The sequence below is a fragment of the Triticum urartu genome, chromosome 1 (genome assembly GCF_003073215.2).
Source record: "Triticum urartu cultivar G1812 chromosome 1, Tu2.1, whole genome shotgun sequence".
Lineage (NCBI taxonomy): Eukaryota > Viridiplantae > Streptophyta > Magnoliopsida > Poales > Poaceae > Triticum > Triticum urartu.
The window spans coordinates 37,326,033-37,349,765 of NC_053022.1; the positions used below are offsets into that span (position 1 = coordinate 37,326,033).

The following is a 23,733-nucleotide window of genomic DNA, read 5'->3' on the forward strand; positions in this document are numbered from 1 at the left end:
AATTATTTGTAGTAGTATTTATGTCATGACTGTGGGTACTATTTAAAGTGATGTCAGAATTATTTATAATTATAACTGAAAATAGGGAACATGCATGAGCTTCAAGACCATGGTTCGTACAGTATTGAGTAAGAATGTTCTTTAGTTTGATGAGGATAAATTTAGTTTTAGTATTTTTTACAGTACTCGTAAATTCCCGAGCAAAAGAGAAGAAGCGCACATTTAGGTGTGCGTTTGACAAAAGGAAATTCCTGAGCTTAAGCCTTAAGAGTTGTTGAAAGTTGAAACTATACACTTCCTATTTCTGTTGCGTCACCAGGGTGCAGCTCATGCTATCAATATATGCGAACCTCCATATTTATTTTGTATGCAAATTTATTTGACTCACATGCTTAATGGTATAGATTTTACTCTGAATACTGTGGGAGATGTCATTTCGAGATTGAACTAGCCTACTTTCTTGTAATCCATGATGATCACATCACTGTGGCATATAGAAAGGGGCTGGTTCATTGGTTTGTCCAGCAATGACATCAACTTGGACAAGGTAATGACATGTAAATCTGATGGAAGATTGATCTTTTTCATTTTAGTACATAGAATATATTATCTCAAGGAATGATGATTTTCTCCCGAATCATTCGTAGATGCTTCAATGATGAGCAACAAATTTGATAAATTAGAGAGAGAGAGATGCTTTCATCAATTGCTTACCCTTGAAGAAATAATTTTGTTTTGCCTTAAGGAAACTGCGCAGCATATATATTCTGGTGTTGGGATATACGTGGACGTGATTCAGTCGCTTAGTGTCAATCTGGATTTGCAGTTTAATCGCCTAAAGATGTTGCTGTTCAGTTTCATGCAGACGGTGCCCCACTCTACCTTCCGGAGGTTGCCATGCTATGGATTGACAATCATGGGTGTGTCTCTTATGTGCTGCAGAGCGGGTGGACGTGAATTAGGGCTCAGGCTGAGCTGGAGGACGGGGTGTTTTCGGAGACGGAGGAGAAGGCCAACGATCGCAGCTACACGGTGGGGTCTGACAGGATCAATAAAGTGACCCGCAGGGCTTGGAACATCCGTGAGACATGGCCGCACCAGGGGAGCACGTCTTTGGAAAATACGCCAGGCCAATAATATAGACCTATTAGCATTAGCATTATAAGACTACTACATGACTGCTCTGCTTTATAAAAAGGAAACTCTTCTGCTGCACTTCTATTTTAATCACTGTATCTTAACTGCAATGTTAGAACGTTAACAAGTACATCAGCATAACTGGTGCGCACAGTGACGCAGAGGAGGCGCGCCCAGCCACTAGTTGTACAATATTGATGTCAATGCGTGAACAGCTGCACTCCTGCCTGGCGAACGAAGAAGGTCAAGTCTACCATGTACTTCATTGCATGACATGTTGAAAGGATCGATATAATTGACTAGAGGGGGGTGAATATGCAACTAACAATTTTTAGCTTTTTTTTTCAATTTAAAGTTTGCATCAAAGTAGGTTGTCTAGATATGCAACTAGGTGAGCAACCTATATGATGCAACAACAACAAGCACACAAGCAAGAAAGAGATGCAACGCAATATAAGCTTGCACAAGTAAAGCTACAAAATAATCAAGAATGGAGCCGGTGAAGACGAGGATGTGTTACCGAAGTTCCTTCCCTTTGAGGGGAAGTACGTCTCCGTTGGAGTGGTGTGGAGGCACAATGCTCCCCAAGAAGCCACTAGGGCCACTGTATTCTCCTCACGCCCTCACACAATGCGAGATGTCGTGATTCCACTATTGGTGTCCTTGGAGGCGGCGACCGAACCTTTACAAACAAGGTTGGGGCAATCTCCATAACTTAATTGGAGGCTCCCAACGACACCACGAAGCTTCACCACAATGGACTATGGCCTCGTGGTGACTTCAACCGTCTAGGGTGCTCAAACACCCAAGAGTAACAAGATCTGCTAGGGATTAGTGGGGGAATCAAATTTCTCTTGGTGAAGTGTAGATCAGGGTCTTCTCAACCAATCCCGAGCAAATCAACAAGTTTGATTGGCTGGGGAGAGAGATCAGGCGAAAATGGAGCTTGGAGCAACAATGGAGCTTTGGGGGAAGAGGTAAGTCAACTTTGGAGAAGAAGACCCCCTTTTATAGAGGGGGGACAATCCAACCGTTGCCCCCCCAAAACAGCCCCGCAGAGGGCGGTACTACCGCTGGGACCAGCGGTACTACCGCTCCCCCTCGCGGTACTGTTGTGCAGTCTGGGAGGGCTAGCATATGAGAAGGAGTCAGACCCAGTGCGGTACTGCCGCGGTGGTAGGGCGGTACTACCGCTCTCGAGCGGTACTACCGCTTCTACTCCCGCTGCTTAGTGCCACACAATCCGACACGAGAGGCAACCCCCTTGAGTCAACGCGGTAGGAGCCCGGTACCGCAGCGGTACTATGGCTGAGGACCCACGGGCGGTACTACCGCTGGGCACCGCGGTACTACCGCTGGGACCAAATCATACTCATAAAAAGGGAATGAAACCTACATCAAAGCAGGAAGGCTTAGAGGGTGTGAAAAGGAAGTGTACGTGTTGATTCCACCATAGCCTTACCAAAGCGGACCCCCTCTTGATAGTACGGTGACTCCTACGAAACAAGTCCACAAAAACAAAAATGAAAGAGCTACACCATCTTGATTAAAACTCCGAGGGGAAAGAATCGTCTCGTGCCAAGGGATGAATCTCTGAAACGCTCAAAGCACACGATTAGTCTGCAAACATGTTGTCATCAATCACCAAAACTACATCGAGAGAGATATGCCTTGACACATGTGTTGACAAGTCGGTTGAGCATGTGGAGAATTTATCTAGCGCGTGCTCAGCGCCAGACAAGGGCCCACTAACTATCATCACCTCTCTCACTCGACGAACATTAAGCACCCACAAGTCCGTGTGTTGGATGTGGAGAGAACGAGCTCTAGCGCCACGAGAGTTGGAGGATGCCAACATTATAATTACTAAAAAAATTCATCACCTATTTATCTAACTTCTCTATTTATTTGGAACTTTGTCGTCGCTAGTTGTTAAACTAATTCATCTAGATTATAACGAACGTCCTTTTAGTTTACAACACAGTAGTCAAAATGTAATTATATGTGAATTCTCTGTTTTATTATGTTGATGTCGTTTTCATTCATTTTGTCAAATTCATGATAATTGACCTACTTTATCAGTTTAACCGATGATAGCTAGCAAAGAATGTTGTAGGGTCCGTCAGATAATCTGATTACATGTGGATGGAAAACAAGATAGTTGTGCAAAGTGTTTAACATATTGTTAGTATTGTTATTTTTTTGTAGCATTTTTCATTGTTTCTGATGGAATCTTTAGTACACGGTCTTAATTGTCCTTTTGCTATTATATTTAGCAAATTAATCTCCTAAATGTGTTGCTAGCATCAATATGTGTTGTTTGTTCTTATACAACTCTTTCTTCTATTATTGCAAACCAGAGTTATATTTAGAGCGAAATGTATGAATTGTTGGGAAATATGTTAGCTATTGAAGATTTAGTTTGTGGGACATTTCAATAATCCATGCAAATAAAAAGATGTAGAATCCCACCCACCCGCTAATTTTTGTTGCTTTACACGTAATACATTTTATATACAATGTTTTTTTCTTCATATCTCGGTATATATTCTTGGGGGGGGGGGGGGGGGGGGGAGAGAGAGAGAGAGAGAGATCCAGAGGAGGGGATGGGAAAGTCTAGAGCATTCCGATCTACTAAATATCATGATATTAGTTTGTTGGATCGTGCCTTCTCTGTTTCGAATCTATTTGAGGATGATAAGATCATGCCTCCACATGTTGCATCGTTGGGGGAGAGCGAGCGGCAAAATCTGGACTAATAAGAACAAGATGGACATTGTTTCCACATCAAATCTATTGAGGACACCACCTCATTGTATTTCTCCAAGGGAAACCCACCATGAATGAAAGGGACTTGGGCTTGTGGAAGCCACATCCACGGGACAATAACCCAATCTTTCCAAACAGTGGGGCCAACACCACTCACATAAGCCAGCGCCAAATATCGCATGTGTGTGGTTGAGGGGACAACCATAATTTATAACTCACCGACATCAACCTAGCCATGTCGACAAATACAAACCAGAAGAACCTCACTAGACCGATAGATTTGGAAGGAACACCTGCCTAGACCCACGAAGCCGCCCGAAAAAGCCCCAACGTTGTAGAACAAGAGCCAAATGGTCATTATTTCGACCGTCGAGGCCTCCACCACCTCTCCATTGGTAATGAGGATGGAGGGGTGAGAGAAGTTTTTAGTTGGCGGGGGCTATCTTTGGTCCTCGAAAATACGTGAGTCTGGTGCCAACCTTTGTTTCTGTGTTTATATTTGACTTGAACAAAACTACAAAACATACAATTACAATGCCACTTGCTGGTTTGTGACTGGGTCATCCCCCGACTCATTTGGCAGTTCAGTTTTTTCATAAAGCTGACGAAGAAAATAATATTCACAACAAATGAGAATACTATACCTCTTCTTCCATAAAACTCAATTAACATAACCATACAATAATTTTGCATTCTAAACAAACACACAAAAATAATATTTAGTCAAAGAATAAATGAACCAAATAAATAGATCACAATATGTTCTTCAATCTAGAATTGAGCTTGGATATTGTCTACTATGTTCTTGTCCACCTGGAAGGCTTTGGCAAGGATATCATCTGAGATGGATGGCTTGGATCCGAACACCGCATTGGCTATGGTGATCACCCCAGGGTTCTTGCTGCTCAGCGCGGCAATGGCTATGGCTTTGTTTGTTCCCAAGTTGAACTGGAAGTGAATCAACCCTTGCGGAAACACAAACACGTCCCCTTTGTTCAGAAATTTTGCAAACAACTTGTTCTCGGGGTTTGAGGTCACGAAACCAACATAGAGCGAGCCTTCCAGCACGGTGAGGATCTCGGTTGCCCGGGGATGGATGTGGGGTGCGTTTTGACCATTGGGTGCATAATCGACGCGAACCAGGGAGATGCCCAAAGTGTTCAACCCAGCAATCTGCGCCACATTAACTGCGGTCACAGCAGATCCTTGCTTGTTGCTCGTGTTCCCAGCCATGTGAAGGCCAGAGAAGAAGAAATCTTCTGCCACAGCGGTCTTTGGGTCTTTGCATGCAAATCCATTGACAAAAACTGCACATACGCGTACAGATTTTGAACAATTAATTAACAGCTATATATTGGCACAAGTAAGTAACACAAACATTTCACCACATGTATGCGTATGTGGCTATATACTTATATATATACACATACCTTGTGATGTTCTGTCAGCGACGCAGAAATCCTGGAGCTGGCCTGGGTCGGAGGCAATAGCACGAGAAGCCGACATGGCCAGAAGGGCAAGGAGGAAGAACTTTGAGGCCATTTGGATGCCCAACGCTAATGCTTACTAGATTAAGCGTGTTTGGTCGAGTAGACAGTGAGTTATGCAAATAGGTTCTTGTGATGCTTCGAAAGGTTGAAGGAGACCGGTATATATAGGGAACGGGAGGAAGAGCTTTTGTGTTTGTTCTGTTGGAGCGCATGCATATGGAATTGTGGATATGAAGGAAATAGTCTTCACTAGCCAAGTCTAAAGCGTGTTCCGGGCCGGCCTGCCTATGACGGCCAAACTAATCGATCCCACCCTGTCTTTTAATTTGTAAATAATGCATGGTTTGAACAAATCACGTTTGTCCTTGTACAAGCTCTCTTGTCTCACCAGATGGAACTTGCGATGCAGTCATGCATCAACCTAAAGGCTTTAAACACATTAAAGGACTCCACTTTTTTAACTGCTAAACACCATCTCCAAAAAAAACCCTGCTAAACACACATGTAAGAAGTGTAGCACCGCTCTAGGAGAAAACGTTTTCTTAACAGCATCTCCCAATTTTCGTTCTTGCTTGCTTTCTTTCTTTCTTCAACTAAAGATACAGTAGAATGATGCGAAAATGTAGTTTGGTGCTCGGGCTACAGGTAACCCGTTATCTCCATCATCCGTTGTGCATCATGATCGACAACTCGACAACTCTGGGCGAGGCTTGGCATGTATCATACTGTTCACTCCTGTATTCACTTATTCAAACATCGTTGGCCTAAAAGAAATGCCACACAAGGGCGGCCACGGCCCATTATTGATTCGAAGCACGGACGAACACTCATGTTCCATGGGCACTGGTGACCGTTGGACATGGACTGGCGATGCCGTTAGACAAGGCTCTTACGTGCCAAACATTGGTCTTGTACCGGCATAAATATGCTTTAGCCCCCTAAGCTATCAATTTTGGGGACACCTCCCCCCCCCCCCCCCCCCCCTAACCTTTTGCCATAGAGGGAAAGAACTCATGGAATCCATGGATCCACGGAGAACAAAACCCAGATGCTCAATGCCATCCAATCCCGCCGCTGCCACCAGCGAACAACAGGCGCCCGAGCAACGGCCGCAAAACTGGATCGCAGCCACAATACCGACCACACCTAGGAGAACACAAACCGTCAGATCCGCAGCCTGGTGGGGGAACCACACCGCTCTCACTTCGGCGTCACCAAAGTGGCGGCTTATTTACCGTAAGCAGCATCGAACCCTTCCAATCAACACCACCAGGGAGAAGCTTTCCTTCTTTTTTTGCGGGAAGGGAGAAGGTTAACCCTATCTACACACCAGGAGACAAGGAACGGGATCCCCACGTCCATACATGCACATTGTTTGAATTGCATTAAGTTTTATTTAAAATATGATTTTTCTAAATTTAAAATTATTTATGTTTAAATATTTTATAGAAAACAAATATTTTTACTCCTTTTATTATAGATTAGATTATAATTTATATTTATAACACAATTACAAGAAATATAAAAAAGAAAAGCATGCCTATGTGAATGGGCTGCAGTGGCCGCGACCCATCTAAGTCATGTGGTGTCGACTGCGGTGAGGACATGGCGACATCAACGTCAGCCATGGGTAGAGGGAGACGACAATTCGACCGGTGCCGGTCAATGGATCATGGAGGTGGATAATGGCGGCAGCGATGAGGGCAGACAGGGATGCCGGGGTAGGGTGAAGATGTGTGTTTCCTTGACTATTTGACACAACGAGCTTTTTTCTTTTTTTTCAGCGATTGACACAACGAGCTAAAAAAACATTTTAAGGGAAGTGAACAAAGTTTGAGTTCTTTTTTTTAAAACATTTGTAATTTTATTCATACTTATAACAATTATAGGTACATTGATTTAGACCTAAGATCTAAGAAAATACAAAGTAACTATTATGATTAAGAATTACAATGAAATATCTTGAAAGCACTTTCTTCGTGGTATCAATCTTTGCTCGAAGAAATACTTCAAACACTTCGGTAAAGAGGCTGTAATTGGACTGGAACGACGATATTGCCACTCTTTCACCCACACGAATATTACTAAAAATGGTTTTTGAAAGCGCCTTAAGTCGTACGTCCAAAAAGATGAGAAGATTTGGAGCTAGAACGGAAAGCTTTGGTTGTGGGCCGGGAAACATGACAAGCTCTGGCTAGCAGGCCTTGTTAGAAGTAGCCTTTCCACGCATGGCGAAAGTAGCCACGGTGGGCCGCGCACACGGATCCTACCCATTCTCATCGAGTTAATTACACGATAGTACCACATTTGGGGCGGTGGTGACGAATTGATACCACTTTTGAAAAAAATTACGTGTCGGTACCACGTTTGAGTCGAACCGTTGTGAATCGGGCTAAACCTCATATTTCTACGTATTGACGCTGGAACTGACCGCCCGGGCCCGCGCGTCAGCTGCCACGCTGGCGAATCGGTACCCGCCCGCTCGCTCGATAGGTGCGGTCCGGCTCGAACCGGACCGGCCCATGCTCTGTCTCTCTTCCTCCTCGCTCATGCCTCTCTGCTCGCTCCTCTCTCGCCGCCCTCGTCGGCGCCCGCAGCGTTGCCGGACCGGACCGCCGCCGCCCGCCATGGTTTTCAAAGACGAAAGCAGTGACGACACTTCCAGCCTGCCGTACATGCACTCGACCTCATCCATGGACGGGCTGAGCCAGGTGATTTTCCTTGAGCTAGGTTTAGGGTTAGGGTTACAGATTTGGGGTTTTTTGATTTGATTGATTTCGCTGGGTTTTGATTTGGGCATTTTGTTTGTACGATCTTCGGCAAGTCCCTTTCAGCGTTGAAGATCCAGATTACCACGGGCTTGAGCTGGAAACGATGTCGGTATGTGAGAAGCACGGGAAGGCATCTGAGAGGCTTGTCGCATTTGAAGGAACAGACACAGGGAGAAGGTTCTTAGCATGTGCAGAGCCGGTATGAACTGTAGGCTGATAGTGGGATATTATATGTCATATTATTCCTCATGCGCACATCCCTCATGTTCCAAGCTAACATGCATAACCTTATCACTTTTACATGAGTTTACAAGAAAAGGTGATAAAGGGAGACTTACATGTCACAAGGATAACTGATCTGCTATATAGTATGTTCACATTAGTAAAAGGGCTGATTATTAGGGCATATTTAACTTGGCAGTGGAATCTTTACTGTCATTTTGTTAGGGCTGATTATTCACTTTTGCAACAGCAGTAGCTTGTGTAGTTTAATGACAGTGGTACTGTTATTTTGCAGTGGGATTGTTTTTGCCCACATGTGAAATATTCAGTTTGAGACTTCTACAGGTTTTAAGTTGTTATTGTGGCATTTTTATGTAGTTGAATGACAGTGGTACTGTTAATTATGTTGCTGTTACTTTTGCTCCTGTTTGTAACTATATATTGATTGAACTGTTAGTTTTATGTTGGGATGCACCTGCTGTTATGTATGTAAATGCTACAAATATTCAGTTGAATGGATAGTATGTACTGCAAATGCTTTGGCAGTTCACCAAGTTTGCAGTTTGAGATTGCTTTTGTAGGTGATTAGCAAAAACTAGTTTAAATCTGTAGCTGACTAGTGTTGTAATTTGTCATGTTGTTATTTAGTGGGTAGGTACATCTCAATTACCAGTGTAGCTTAGTGTTGTTATTATTACCAATGTAGAAAGGACAAAACAGTGTTATTGCTTTGCACTAGTTATGCACTAACTTGTTTATTTTTTATCTTTTTTATCTTTTTGCAGGAAGGGCAGAATTGTGGGTTTGTTGAATGGGTTGATCACCAGTGGCCCCCAACAATGCAAAATGCATTGTTGAAGCTGTGGGCAATGGTTGATGATAGCAAGAGTGCTAGGGTGAATGATAATCTTGAAAGTTTTTTCACTATCCACCATCTGACAGAAGAGAAGAACAACCTGGAGGCCAACTATGACAAGCTAGTCCAAGATGTGCATCAGCTTATGAGCTTCCAGGAGGATAGGGTGGTGGATTTCAGACATCTGCAGTCTGCCATTACATATCAGCATGAATGCAGAAGTGAACTGGTGGCTGATATGAATGCACAGATGGCAAAGAAAGATGCAGAGTTTGAGAAGTTTAAGCAGAATTATGATGTGCTACTGAACCTGACAAGAGCTCAAGCTACAGTCATCCAGAACCTAAAGTTGAAGCATATTACTGATAAGCAATTGCTTACTGAAGCTAAGATGAACTTGGAGTTGAAGAATGCAGAGCTCACAAAGTCTGAGGAGAAGCTCACCCAAGATAAGCTAGAGTTGAAGTTTCAGGTTACTGATTTGCTCAAGGGAAAGGAAAAGCATGGTGAAGAGAAGGGGCAGCTAGAGCTTCAGATTGCTGAGCTGATTAAGGCAGAGGAGAAGCTGAAGGAGAAGATCAAGGGGATCCAGGCCATCTTAGAGAAGTGAAGAAAATGAATATGAGAGTAGTGGGCAATGCTGACCTTTTGGGCATGATGGTTGTGTAGTGTATGGCTCTACTAAATGTGAACTTCTCTAAGATGAACTATGGCTGTGTATGTATGTAGTAGATATGCTTTTCATCCTTTTGTGAGAAAATGATGAACTATGCATCTAAACTCCACTATGTATTGTGAACAATGGTTGTGTACTTTATAATATGTTGAACTGTGTAGTAAGTATTGTGTGTTATGATTGCTGGATCAGATATTCTGTGTTATGTTTGCTAGACTTCAGATTATGATTTCTCATGCACTAGGTTTTGATGATTATGTTAGCATTGGAAGACTATTTGATGGTTATGTTAGCACTGGATTATTAGATGGTTATGTTATATCATGCATGGAAGCCTATGTTTAGGTGGCTTCGTCGACCCCGAGTCACCATAAACCCTAATGGTTAGGTTTAGGTGGCTCCGTCGACCCCGAGTCACCGTAAACCCTAATGGTTAGGTTTATCCATGCACTTCTTAAGGTCTTCCCCCCTAAAGCCAGCATTTTGGAAGTTTGCATATATGTGTCTTAAGCAGAATCTTTGATTACTGTTAGGAAAAACTTTACTCACTGCATACAGTAGCCCCTGGTGCACACAATTTAAACAGCTAAGCTACTGTGTAATACACATGTCAACACATATTTAGCAGGCAATGCAAGGTGGATAGACATACCTTCTGTCTGTCTGACATTATAGTATATGGACCATACTGTCCAACTTCTCCTCCAAGACAAATCTTCAGTTGGTGTAGAAACCAGCACCAGTTTGCTTTGTCCTCTTGTCCAACAATGCCAAATGCCAGTGGGTATATGTTGTTATTGCCATCTCTACCAGTGGCAGCAAGGATTTGTGCACCAGTGGTCAGCTTGATAAAACATCGATCAACACCTAAAACAGGATGTAAACATAACATGTTAAATGCATTTATATGTGCAAGCTATTGAAACTAAAAAAATCAAAGTAGTGCACAAGCTAAAATGAACTAACCAATGAATGGTCTACACCCCTGTAGAAATCCCTCCCTTGCTCCATTGATGCAGTAAAACATTGCATGGAATCTGGGTCCTGGATGTGGGATTTTTTGAGTGGGTGCTGGAGTTACAGTGGTGACTACAACCCTACTCCCAGGGTTTGTATCCATGACAGTCTGAGCATAGTCTCTCAGCCTTGGGTATTGCTTCCTATGATCTCCAACACAGCCTCAACAGCTAGGTTTTTTGCCCTATATGCCATTGCCTTGGGCACATCCACACCATACTTTTCCATGCAGGCATCAATAAGTGTATGTATGCTAGTACTGAAATCAGATCTGAATAGTGGCTCATATTGCTTTGCAAGCCACTTGGCACTTACCCTGCTTGTTTCAGTAGAACTAGGGCAAGTGTGTTGTAATCTCATCTTCTTAATTGCAAAAGTGTTTTCCCCTTTTATAACAGCTGCCACAATGCAGAACTTGCATTGTGAATTCTTGCAATGCACAATGATCCTCTGATCTGAGTTCCTGTGATACTTGAAGTCTCTGCACTGAGTGATGTGCAGACTCAACAATGCATCTCTGAATTGATGTTGATCTCTGAAACACATTTGCAGTTGTAGTTGTTGGTGTGGTTGCTCCAAATCCTCATTGTACCATACTCTAGGTGGCCTCTTCTTTGCCCTGCTCTTCCTTTTTTCAGGTAGCACAAATGCTAGTGGCTGAAACCCATCATCTTCACTGTCCTTAAGTAAACTATTATCTTCTTCATCTGATGATGGTTTCCAATCAGGTTGCACTTCTTCTAAAACACTGGAATGTGACCTTGTTGTTGGTCCCCTCCTTACTTGCATCTTCTGCTTCTTCTTTGCTGGCACAGATATTTTTTCTTCCTCTTCTTGAACAATAGGCTCATCATCCCCCAACTCAAATAATTCCTCTACCTCTGTGTCACCCTCATAATGCACTGGTTCTTCCTCCTCTGTTTCTTCTTCTGATTCTTCTTCCTCTGATTCTTCCTCATGTTGTTCTTGTACTTCTTCCTCTTCCTCTTCTGGTTCTGTCTGTCTATTTCCCTCTTCCATCTCCATGTCTTCAGCATCATTCATTTCCCCATTATAGTTAGGCCTTAAATCCCCCATATAATAAGGGTTAGTGTCACTGTCATATTGCCCTTCAGATGAAGATGCATAACTGGCATCATAGCCATCTTGTTCTTCTTCCACAACTTCTTTTAACTTTGGATTTACAACACTCCTGCTCTCTTGTGTTAAAACAGCAGGGCCTACAGGTGCAATAGAGCAGCTACTCTGACGTTCATAAGCAACACCTTGCTGATCAACAGCATAAACAGGAGGATCAGCCAGATCATAAACCACAGGCTCAGAATAAACAATAGGATCTAAATTTTGCTTCTCTGCAAAACCCTTCTGTGCTACACTAACAGCTGGTGGACAAGCCCTAAATAACAAATTAAGCACCAAACTCTCCTCATTCTGCCTCTTGATCAACTGTAGTTTAACATTACTATCAACCAATTCCAAACCCTACTCTCCTGGGGTCTCCATGTAAAACAGCAGTGAATTATCAATACTAAAGCCTTGTGTTTCCATCAAAGCAACCATATTCAGATATGTCACATCTGAACAGCTTAACTTCCTCTCTAACAGATCATTATTGTCAAAATGGATCCTAACATTCCATATGTCTTCATATAAACTACAATTCACATGCAATTTGCCTAATCAGTACACTACAACCCTAATTGCAAATTAAATAAGAAGAAAAAAAGAGAGAAAACTTACAGGACGCCGCCGAAGCCGTGGGTCAGCTCGTGGCTACAGCTAGGGTTCGCCACCCATTGTTGTGCCAGCCGTACCCGCTGCTCCATGGACAGTGCGGGCTCCATGAACTCGTCGTCGTCGCTGGAATACAAGTCTGAGCTCGAGTAGCCGTCGCCGCCCTCGATTGGAGATCTCCCGTCGATTCCTCCTGCCGCGCGGCTGCCGAAGAGGGGATTGTTTGCGCCGCCGCCATCGCCGTTGCCGCCACCGCCGCTGCCGCCGCCATCGCTGTACAGACGTGCGGTGTTCGTCGACGAAAAGAGGAAGAGAGGAAAGGAGAGAGAGATAGAGCACGGGCCGGTCCAGTTCGAGCCGGACCGCACCTATCGAGCGAGCGGGCGAGTACCGATTCGCCAGCATGGCAGCTGACGCGCGGGCCCGGGCGGTCAGTTCCAGCGTCAATATGTAGAAATACGAGGTTTAGCCCGATTCGCAACGGTTCGACTCAAACGTGGTACTGACACGTAAAAATTTTCAAAAGTGGTATCAATTCGTCACCACCGCCTCAAATGTGGTACTATCGTGTAATTAACTCATTCTCATCCGTCTCAGCCATTCCTAAAAAAAATGTCCGTCACAGCCACCTCCACGGTTCTCCGCCCATTGCCGCCGACGATGACGCGGGCCGCCATCCCGTCCGCTCCCAACGGCAAGCATGTGCCGGTTTCCCCAACCCAGCAACAGCAGCTGTCAGGGAGCTAACCCCCGGCCGTCGCCCTCCACATCGGTAACTGAATCGGCGGTCAGGCAGCAGCAGTCCGCCGCCCCGTCCACCCCAACGGCAGCAAGCAGCAGGAGCCGCGATTCGATTCCTCTCACGGTCTAAGATCAAGAGGTACTACTGCACCGCACAACTGCCTAGATTTTCGATTCCTCCCACAGTTTCTGGTTTAGTTTGTTAAACTTAAGTAAATAATAAGTGAAACTCGAATTGATGTGGATGTTTGACCCATTGATGTCATTTTATCCGAGTTGCAGATGAGCACATGGATGGATCACGTTCACTTTGTGCGGAAAGGAAAGCTCCCTCAACCAGATGCCCTCTGGTAGATATCGGTACTACGTAACTGGGAAGAGGAGATTCAGTGAGGTCTGACTATGGGAGTGGGGATTAATCGACATAACAGCTGAGTAAGGTAATCAACAGATTATTGTATTGCACACCCCTCTATTGCAAGTTTTTGGACATAAATATGGAAGTACTCCCTCCGTTCCTAAATATTTGTCTTTTTATAGATTTCAAATGGCTACTACATACGGATGTATATAGACATATTTTAGTGTGTAGATTCACTCATTTTGCTCTGTATGTAGTCACTTGTTGAAATCTCTAGAAAGACAAATATTTAGGAACGGAGGGAGTAGATTGTAGTAGTATCTTGCAAGCAACTAGTAGCACTATTACAGGGTAGTTTTTTTTGGAAATGAAGGTTTACCCCCAGCCTCTGCATCATAATGATGCATGCAGCCATCTTATTACAGGATAGTGTCCTGTGATTATTCATACATCTTCAGACGTAATGGATCAAGACACAGTGGTTGCTATTGCAGCGCACGCGTAGACAAAGTACAACCTACAATGTTTATAGGTCATGGTAGTCCACGCGACATGCTTTAATTTATGGCACAAGTTCATTCTCAGATGAGACGGAAGGCTTCGGGGGCATCTGCAGATTCTGCAGCCTCCCTGTCAACATGTTAATGACCTTAGTCATCGATGGCCGGTTTCTCGGGTTCCACTGGATACACCACAGTGCCACCATCCCATCTGCATCACCTTTTCTTTATCTTCTCCAGTCGTTTCTGCACTAAGCACCAACTCCTCCCCATTGATTACTTTTTGGTAGATCCACTCTGGGAGGTAAACATCGTCCTGGCTCTCAATACTCGTATCTGCATTCCTCTTTCGGCTCACCATTTCTAGCACCAGCATGCCAAAACTGTTCACGTCTGACTTGTACAATACTCCCCCAAAGTTCCGAGAGTATAGCTCTCGTGCAATGTAGCCCATTGTGCCTCTTGCTGCAGTTAAGGTCACAATGCTTTGGTCCCTTGCACACAACTTGGCAAGGCCAAAGTCTGAGATCTTTGGATTGAAGTTGTGGTCCAACAATATATTGTGAGGCTTGATGTCAAAGTGGAGGATGCGTTGGTTGCACCCTTGATGCAAGTACTCCATTCCTCTGGCGATTCCTAAAGCAATATCTAGCAGCTTGCCTGGTACTAGAAGATGCTGAAAAAATATTAGAGTCGTCAGAGAATATGTATTTCTCCAGTGACTCATTAGGCCATGCATTCATAAATAAGAGCCCGTTGCATTCCTTCGGAACAAAATCCAAGGAGACGGACAATATTAGCATGGTGGATTAGTCCGATGGTTGCAACTTCATTGATGAATACTTCTCCCTCTCCTGTAGAGTTCTCTAGCATCTTGACTGCCACAGGCACTCCATTTGGTAGCTCGCCTTTGTATTCACTTCCAAATCCTCCCTGCCCTACTTTTTCCTTAAACCGTTTTGCCATCTTCTTAACTTCAGATAAAGTGTACCTTGTGGGTTTCGATGTTCCATATGTCTTGAGAAACATTTTGACTTTCAAATGTATCTCCGCATTATATCTTGTCTTGAGTGAAAGATAAAGCACAGTGGCCATGGTGAACAAAAGAGCAACAAACACGGCCACTGATGATGTAGCTGAATAAATAGATAATGGGTCATCAGCATATTGATCATCAGGAATTAAAAGCCATTACTTGTGGATAATCGGATAAGAGGACATCAAGGTTCAGAGTAGCCAACAGTAGGGATTTGCATAATATAATTTTTGTAATTAAAATGACTGCAGTCAGAGTAGTACCTGGGATGATTTTGATACGGGAACCTGCAAATACCAAAAAAGAGACTTAAAACTCTGATGATGGTTCAGTAAACATAAATGAATTATACTTATTGATTATTGTTTGTCGAACTGTCAAATTGCTTTCAGTGTTATCTGTTGTTGCTGCCATACATTCCCTAGCAGGGATACAATAGAGCTTTTGATGTTTGAGAAACAAATAAGCAGTAATATTTACGAATATTCGATTCTGAGCTCTGGCTCAGCTGATCCTGATATCATGACCGTTCAGTTGCGTGTGGATCTGTGCGTCAAGCTGTATTTTAAGTCGTATAGCGATCTGTAGTTGCACAAATAAATGATGGGCCATGCACCATCTGGCTGCCCGTACTTATCCTCTCGGCACACACCCCACCTGACCGCCATTCCTCCACACGGCCGACCAAGATCTGCCCAGCTTCACCTCTTCACCGTCCTCCTCCCTTCCCCGTGCCCATAGATCTTCTCCTTCCTCTCATGCCATGCTCCTTTTTATGGTCATGAGCTTGCCACCAACATCGCCCGCAAAAGGGACCAGCCTGGGTACATATTCTACAAGTGCGTCCACTATAATGTGAGCACATCCCCGTTCCCCCGTTTATTTTCTAGTGTTGTTCCTTCTCCCCACCAATTTGTTTCTGATTTGCGTATCTTTTTTCCTTTTTATCTTCCTTCTATTTGCCAGTCTTCTGAATGCCGTTTCTTCAAGTACCAGGATGCGTACTTCCGTAGGCTCACTCCAGCCCGCATCGACCGTCTGCAGGCGCGATCCGGCGCCCAGCAAGGCAACCAAGCTTCCAGCTTGTCCCTGTTGCAAATCAGCAGCTGATCCAGTCCGCTCCAGCCATCCCAGCCGCTAAGCCGGTCTCAGCGGCAAATCTCATGATCACTGTTCTAGTGTTGTTCTTTGTTGTTATGATGTACTTTGGGTCAGCAAACCAAAGCTGGAGTGTCTTAAGTTGTATGGCGTTTTTTTTTTAAAGGAGGACATCCCCCGGCCTCTGCATCGGAGAGATGCATGCGATCACTTTATTAAAACAAGATCAGCAAAACAAATAGTCTGATCTGCAGAGTACTGTTGTAGTTGTATAGCGTTTGTCGGTTGTAATGTAGGATCGGTGTTTTTGGACAGATAATGTAGGATCGGTGTTAATCCTGCCTGCAGCAAGTAATAGGTGTTACTCCTGCCGGTAGCAAGTAACAGGTACTTATTTAATCTTGTGCTCAAGTCGTATTTGTGCAAAATGTGAGTTAATTCCAGCTCTCCGACTCCCCTAAATGTTGTTTCAGTCATGTCTGCATTTACTGTAATTTCTTTCGGGCCACCCTTACTGTGCCATGGCTCACCTCGGTGGGGGACGAGGTCCTGTGCTGGGCTCAGGTGTTCGCTGTGACGGACTAAGCACGCGCCGTCTACGCCCATCCCAAGACCCACACTGTGGTACACAGTATAGCCTCCCTATTCTATGTTTCCAGCGAACTGGCTCTGTATCGTCTGAAACACTTCACCAGATCCCAATGCATCTACCAACGCCTGAGATATCAGGTGCACCTGGGCCCGAGCACCAAATCACCCCTTCCTATTTAGGCCTTCTTGTGAAAGAGAAAAATCTTTGTCACAACTGACCAACCATATTTCAGTTTTGTAGAGCATATAGGGGAACCATGTGTCTTTATATCTAGAAGAAAATATCATGAACATACTGTGGTATTGGCCAAGCTTTACGGAAGGAAACACAGCTTACCAACTGCTCTATGTGTACAGGTTGAAGATTATGCCGTCAATGGTCTTTTGCTGGTTTTCTTGCTTTCGGTCTGGCTCTGTAGGGGTTGGTTCTTGGTTGGGTCGCTGACCTTAATGGGAGGCTTCATAGATAGATCACTGGGGCTTGCTAGGCATTATCAGGTGGGTTAAATGTTGACCATGGGCTCAATTGCACCAAGGTTTATTATATTTTACAAAAAATCATCTGTATGCTCGTTTCTGTTTTCTTTTGTTATTTAGAAATATTACGCTTTAGGATTTTGTTTGTATTGAAGTGGTGTCTGTGCATCTCTACCAAAGTGTTGGACTGATATCTCCAAAGGATTAGTTGAGTGTTGTATAGATGAACAAATTTTATAAGGCCAGTGTTTTAATAGATGAACAAAACATATTCCTTTCCTCTTGACAATTTCTCGGATTTTTTTATTAGAGTTCAGGTGCTTATGTCAATGTGATTGCTCAAGAAGGCTACTAAAATGATTTGTGGTGCTATTTTAGAAGAATTTTTTTTGACAGAGAATCTCGTGGAGATTCATACACCTGAAATTACAATGTAAAATTTTAATAGACTTCAAAACTTCATTACAATTAAAGTGAATGATGCAATTAAATATGGTTCTAGATGGTTAGAATTGATCATACCGTCAGGCATACAGAATTGTTCATTCCGTTCTGAGCTGAACGTGCAGTACTGAGCTCACAATTTCCGCAATTGTAATCATGCCAGCACACCTTGGTCTCAGCAGAACTGAGGAATGTTTCTGCATGTACATGGGCATCAGACCGCCACGAACACCATCTGAGACTGAAATGACCTTGCAGTTCAACGGAAGAATAGACATTTCTGCATAACCGTCCACCAAATAAAAGAAGTGGGTTGTGTTGCTAAGGCAGGAGAGTGGGCTGCACCAGGTGAGAACTCTCTTAGAGTGCACTAGGGTTGCAGATGAACTCCGAATGAAAGATCGGTATAGAATCTGGTCCGCAATGTTGATAACATCAACTTGTGGCGGTGATAAGCTTCTGGAGCTGATGCGCATCTGGAGATGATGGCAGGGGTCTACAAGCGGGATGATCTTCATTGAAGAACGTCTGTAATCTATGGTGCTGACATTGTATGGGCCAAGAAATGGGTGAAAAAGGATGGTGTCTTGACCAGAGCAGACCATCTGATTGATCTACCGCCACATCCACATGATGATGATGTATTGCTGGATACGAGGGGGCCATGTTGGCTGCACTGGGATGGTGGGCAGTATTTGAAGAAATCTTTATCATCCCATGCGTGCCAAGTAGGCTCCATGGTTCATAAGAGGTAGCAGCAGGACGGATATGACAAGTAATTTACTCATCTTTCTTTGCTATATTGTAACCAAGGTGGTGAGCAAGAGGAAGAAGAAGATGTGGCAAAGTGCAAAACAAAAAGCAGCACTTGTTCCTTGTCGTCTATAGGTAAGCAGTCACATTATGAGCCGGTTTAGCAGATCTGGAACTGCTTCACAAGTTTTGCTTTGCCACGCTGGATTGTGATGTGGAAAGATCCCAGGACTCCAAGTCTGATGCGATTGCAGCCCCCGCGTCGCCCCCGTCTCGGGCAACTCGGGCGGCTCTTCAAACCCTAGCCGCCCGGGTCACCACCACCTCCCTCCCTTCCCTCTGCCACCGCCGGAGGACACCGCCGGGCTAAGCCCGGGGGCTGACGGCGGTGGCGGAGGCTCTCCTCCCTGGATCGCGTCGGAGGGGGTGGGGCGGGACCTCCACGCGCGTGACGGCGCCGCGGCGATTTGATCCATGGTGGAGCGACGGCGTGCTCTGGGCGGAGGCCTCGGGCGGTGGCGCGGTTGCCTGGTGGCGAGCCGACAGCGGCGGCGTGAAGAGGGCACCGGGGAGGTCCGGGCTGGCCAGATCAGGATCCTGGGGCAGTGGTCCTGGACGGCGGCGGCGGGTGAAGCTCGGGCTTCCCGCGGCGGCATGACGTGGTACAGTCCATATCCAAGGCGGATCTGCGTCGGCGATCTCGTTGGTTTTGCCACGGATTGGTTCCGATCAGAGACGGTGATGAGCGTGCGGGGTTACCATCTCGGCGGCTCTTGCGGTTTGGCGAGGTGGGGTGGGAGTCCTCCTCCCAGGCTCCAGTGGTGGCACATTCAGGCAGTGGCCGGTGTGCCAGGGCTCCTACGGTGGCACTGCTGTTGCGGTTGGTCGCCGGATCTAGGTGGCTAGATCTGGAGCTTTGAAGGCGGTCGAGACAATGCACAGGTTGTCGGGGTGGATTTCTTGGGACGGATCCGAGTGAAAACTTGGTCTTCGGTCGTTGGCCGGAGCTGGTGATGACGATGCCCTTATCATCGTTTTCTTCATGAAGGCATCATCGAGGTACAAGTCCCAAACCCACCCAATACCTCCGGGGGAAACCCTAGATCAGTTGATCGGATGACGGCGGCATTCATGTGTCGTTACCCCCTTGGGGGCGGCATTCTTGGAGATGCACTCGGGCTCGAGGGACCAGCGGATGGCTTCTTCGGTGGAGCGGTGTTTCTTTTTACATATTCATGGCGGCGGCTCTTGGCGGCATGGAGCAGCGGAGCCTTGTCGTCAGATGTGTGGTGATGGACACGCGCAGGAGGTCGACGTTGTCTGCCGTCGTGGTGGCGTCGGCGGCAGCTAGACCGGGCAAGGTTCATGCCGCAGTACAGCTCTGAAGATGGATTGGTGGCAAATGGCTGCGGCTGCCTCATACCCGGCAGGCGTCCTGGTTGAGGAGCACGCCGGACTGGTGGGTGCCCATACCCGGTAGGCATCCTGGTTGGGACCTCAGGTCTTAGATGTTAAGTCTGGCTGCGATGTCTATTTGGTATTAGGCCAGGCTATCAGCGCCCTTTATCAATTGGATAGGTGTAGCGACAGTTGTTGCTTAGATGGTGACTTTAGTCTTACTGTTGTATGACTTTGTAAGGTCTTATGAGGATAATTAATAAAGTGACCGCATGCATCGCCCAGATGCAGAGGCCGGGGGTCCTCCTCCTTTTCTAAAAAACGCTGAATTGTGATGCCGATTTTTTTATTAATAATAAATAAGAATTCTTTAATTACAGAACTCATAAAGGGCAGCTGAAAATTATGAAATTAGAAAGGACGCTGTGATTAATAGCGTCCAGGTCCGGCCGCTGTGCTAAGAACGTCCAGGGGTGGACGCTATTGTTAGTAGTGTCCTGTGCTCTGTCTTAACTTATTCCCTTGACTCGGCCTATTTCTTGTCAATGATGTGTTTTTCCCTTAACTCGACTTGTTTCCTTGATTATATTTCGTTTTTCCTTCGCCATCGAAGACATGAAAAGAAAATTATATGATGCTCACATTTTCCCAAGCTTTTGCTATTTTACATATAAATTACTAGTACGACAATAGCTATATACCCGTTTGATTATTGTCAGTTGTGGAGCGTCAGGCCTGTTGCCCCGTTCGCCTTCCTTGCATCTCATCCATGTACATCGGTGTTCCTTGTCTTGATGAGGCCCGAGTATTTGGTTGCAAAGAGAACTTATTATATGACAATGCCCACACATTTCTTTATACTCAACTCCAGTTGTGGTGCATGGCCATTGATTCTGGATCATCATCTGAACATTGGCTAGGTGCGCCATCGAAATCATGCTCATCTTCATCATCATCATGTCCAATCAAAGCATCATCTGGGTCTGTATCATCCTGATCATAAGGGCTATCGGCAGTACTTGTTGGAAAATCATTTCTTGCATTACCACGACTACAAGATGGAACATGTGACATGTCAAAATCACGAGCACATGTACTACAATCCGGAGATGCACCAGACGGGGTTTGTTGCAATGATGAACACATTGCACTTCCGTATACCTTTTTCCTTCCCTTTCAATTCTAGGTATGTTGCTTCCACCGCTGAGTTGGCTCAACGTATCTCGATTTGGTGTGAACTTAACATATAACTCTATCGCTTGCCATGTTGCTCGGGACCTAGTCTTCTGAAAAATTATGCTCCTTCCTCTTTCTTCATATACTGAAATTAATTGAAAATCATGTTCCATGTTGCTCGGGACCTGGATATTCATGTTGTTTCTATCACTGCTATTTCCACGTCTAAGTCCTTGACATAAATTCTTGATATCTTGAAAAGTTGTTTCCTCATATGCTGGAAATGTGACTTTGGGAGGAACAGTATACTCCACATCCATGAATCCATGTTGCACTTCACCATCAACATACGTTAGAACAATTAAGATGTTCTCGGATTCACCTGCAGACATGAACATGTAGGAAGTAAAGATTAAAATCTTAAATTGATTTACTATCGACTCAAGGTTGCATTTTTCACGACCTATCAGTTCTCATAAACTAGACAATTACCAATTATATTACCAGGAATAAAAATCCAATCATCTATACATTGCGTGCAGTACACTTGCAACCATGGAACGAATTATACAAAAAACTTGATAGAGGAGATGCAATATGGCGTACAACTCACATGCGCCAACTACAGGTCAAGTCGATGCTCCTAAATTCCTAATGATGAGCGGCCGGTGAGACAACACGACTCCCATGATGATTGTTGATGTTGGCCACTGGAGCTTGCTTACGAGACCGCGAGATCAAGAGTGACGGCTGCATGCGTATTAGGGTTTGCAGATCAGAAACCGTTACGTATGTCAGAGAAGAGAAAAAAAGACTCGGTTAAGCCTAATAAGTGAAACCACATAGCTAGATGTCGTGCATAAGAACGTCCATAAAGAGACACAGTTAGCAATGGCGTCCAGGCTTGGACGCTCCTCTTCATAGCGTCCTTACTATTTTGACATTTTCCATCAGTCCTTTACCACTTTCGTAATTACAGAGTTCTTATTTATTATTAATAAAAAGATCAGATTGTGATGTGGAGCGTGGTTAATTAAGGGCAAGCGTCTTCAACTCCATCTCCTGTGTACCTATTGCGAACTTTATTTCCGAGACACTATAAAAACAGACAATTTCCACAGCAACGAGCCATTGACAATGGGAGATTATGGCTTCACGGCGATAGTGATCGATTGACAAACAACTACATCTACATCGATCTGGCTTCTCTCTTGCTGCTTCGCATTGGTATCCCAGTAGACCACCTGCAGCTCAGGCAGTGGCGAATCTAGGAGGAGAACTAAGGGCAAGCTCAACTTCTCTACAAGGGCTGGAACCGGGAAGCAACATGCTAGACAATAGACAGTGGGCTCAGATGGGCTGGGAATTAGTAGTATTTTTAAAAAAAAAAATTGGAGGATAGGCTTGAACCTGTTGGAAGCATGTCCGCCACTGAGCTCAGGTATAGTATATGTGTGCCGTGTATGCATATATGGCCAACAGAAATGATGCATGCAATCGATCAACATGTTTTGAAATTTCACAAGTTTGTAGCTCTAGTACTTCAGATTTATGCACAGGGAGTAAACATAAATCCAATTATCAATCTGACCTTGCCTTTTTTTTTTCTGAGGAATCAATACCCATAGTAACACGGCGAAATCACTAATTAAGGAGTACTCATTGCAAAGATCACTTCAATTCTTCTAGTTGCAACAAGTGGCGCACATGCAGCACGTCACTTGTCGTAACCTGAGAGTTTTCCCTTTTTTTCATAGATCCGTTTATTCAAAACGTTTTATCTCTCAAACCGTGCATTCAAATATCGAACCGCTTTTACCGTTGGATTTCTCGCGTCGAGATCTTCAAAACTAGATCCCATGTTAATAGGTTTTGACAAACTTTTTTTCACGAAATAAATCGGACGAAAAAACCAAACCAGGAGCACGGGTTTTTTCCCTTTTCGAAAGAGGTGCGCCCGTGCCTCTCACGAAATCACAATCGTGCCTCTCGCGGAAGCAAAACCATGACTCTCATGGAAGAAAAAAAAAGAGAAAACGCGGTTTTTTTTTCTTTTCGAAGAGGCACGGTCATGACTCTCGTGAAAGCACAACCATGACTCTTGCGAAACAAAACCGTGACTCCCGCGATAGGAAAATAAACAGAAAACACGTTTTTTTTTCCTTTCCGAGAGGCACAGCCCTGACTCTCGCGAAAGCACAACCATGCTTCTCGCGGAAGCAAAACCGTGACTCTCGCGAAAGAAAAAAAACAGAAAACGCGTTTCTTTTTCGTTTCCGAGAAGCACGGCCGTGACTCTCGTGAAAGCACACCCGTGCCTCCAGCGGAAGCAAAACCGTGACTCGCGAAAGAAAAAAAACAGAAAACATGTTTTTTTTTTTGTTTTCGAGAGGCACGGCTGTGACTCTCGCGAAAGCAAAACCGTGCCTCTCGCGAAAGCAAAACCGTGACTCTCATGAAAGGAAAAAAACGCGTTTTTTCGCGTA

General features: G+C 44.7%; 1 protein-coding gene and 1 pseudogene across 3 annotated transcripts; both read right to left on the reverse strand.

The window, feature by feature from the left end:
• Positions 1 to 4,677: 4,677 nt before the first annotated feature.
• On the reverse strand, positions 4,678 to 5,448 carry LOC125549363 (putative germin-like protein 2-1). Of its 3 annotated transcripts, XM_048712926.1 has the most exons (3): positions 5,331 to 5,448; positions 4,986 to 5,213; positions 4,678 to 4,874 (listed from the first exon to the last, which is right to left on the reverse strand). In XM_048712926.1, the coding sequence occupies exons 1-3, from the start codon at positions 5,446 to 5,448 to the stop codon at positions 4,678 to 4,680; spliced, it is 543 nt and encodes a 180-aa protein (XP_048568883.1). The 3 variants fall into 3 exon arrangements, with proteins under 3 accessions (XP_048568883.1, XP_048568831.1, XP_048568780.1); XM_048712874.1 differs by having other exon boundaries at positions 4,678 to 5,213; positions 5,337 to 5,448; XM_048712823.1 differs by having other exon boundaries at positions 4,678 to 5,213.
• Positions 5,449 to 14,336: 8,888 nt separating this feature from the next.
• LOC125549606 lies at positions 14,337 to 18,711 on the reverse strand (annotated as a pseudogene).
• Between the last annotated feature and the right edge of the window lie 5,022 nt (positions 18,712 to 23,733).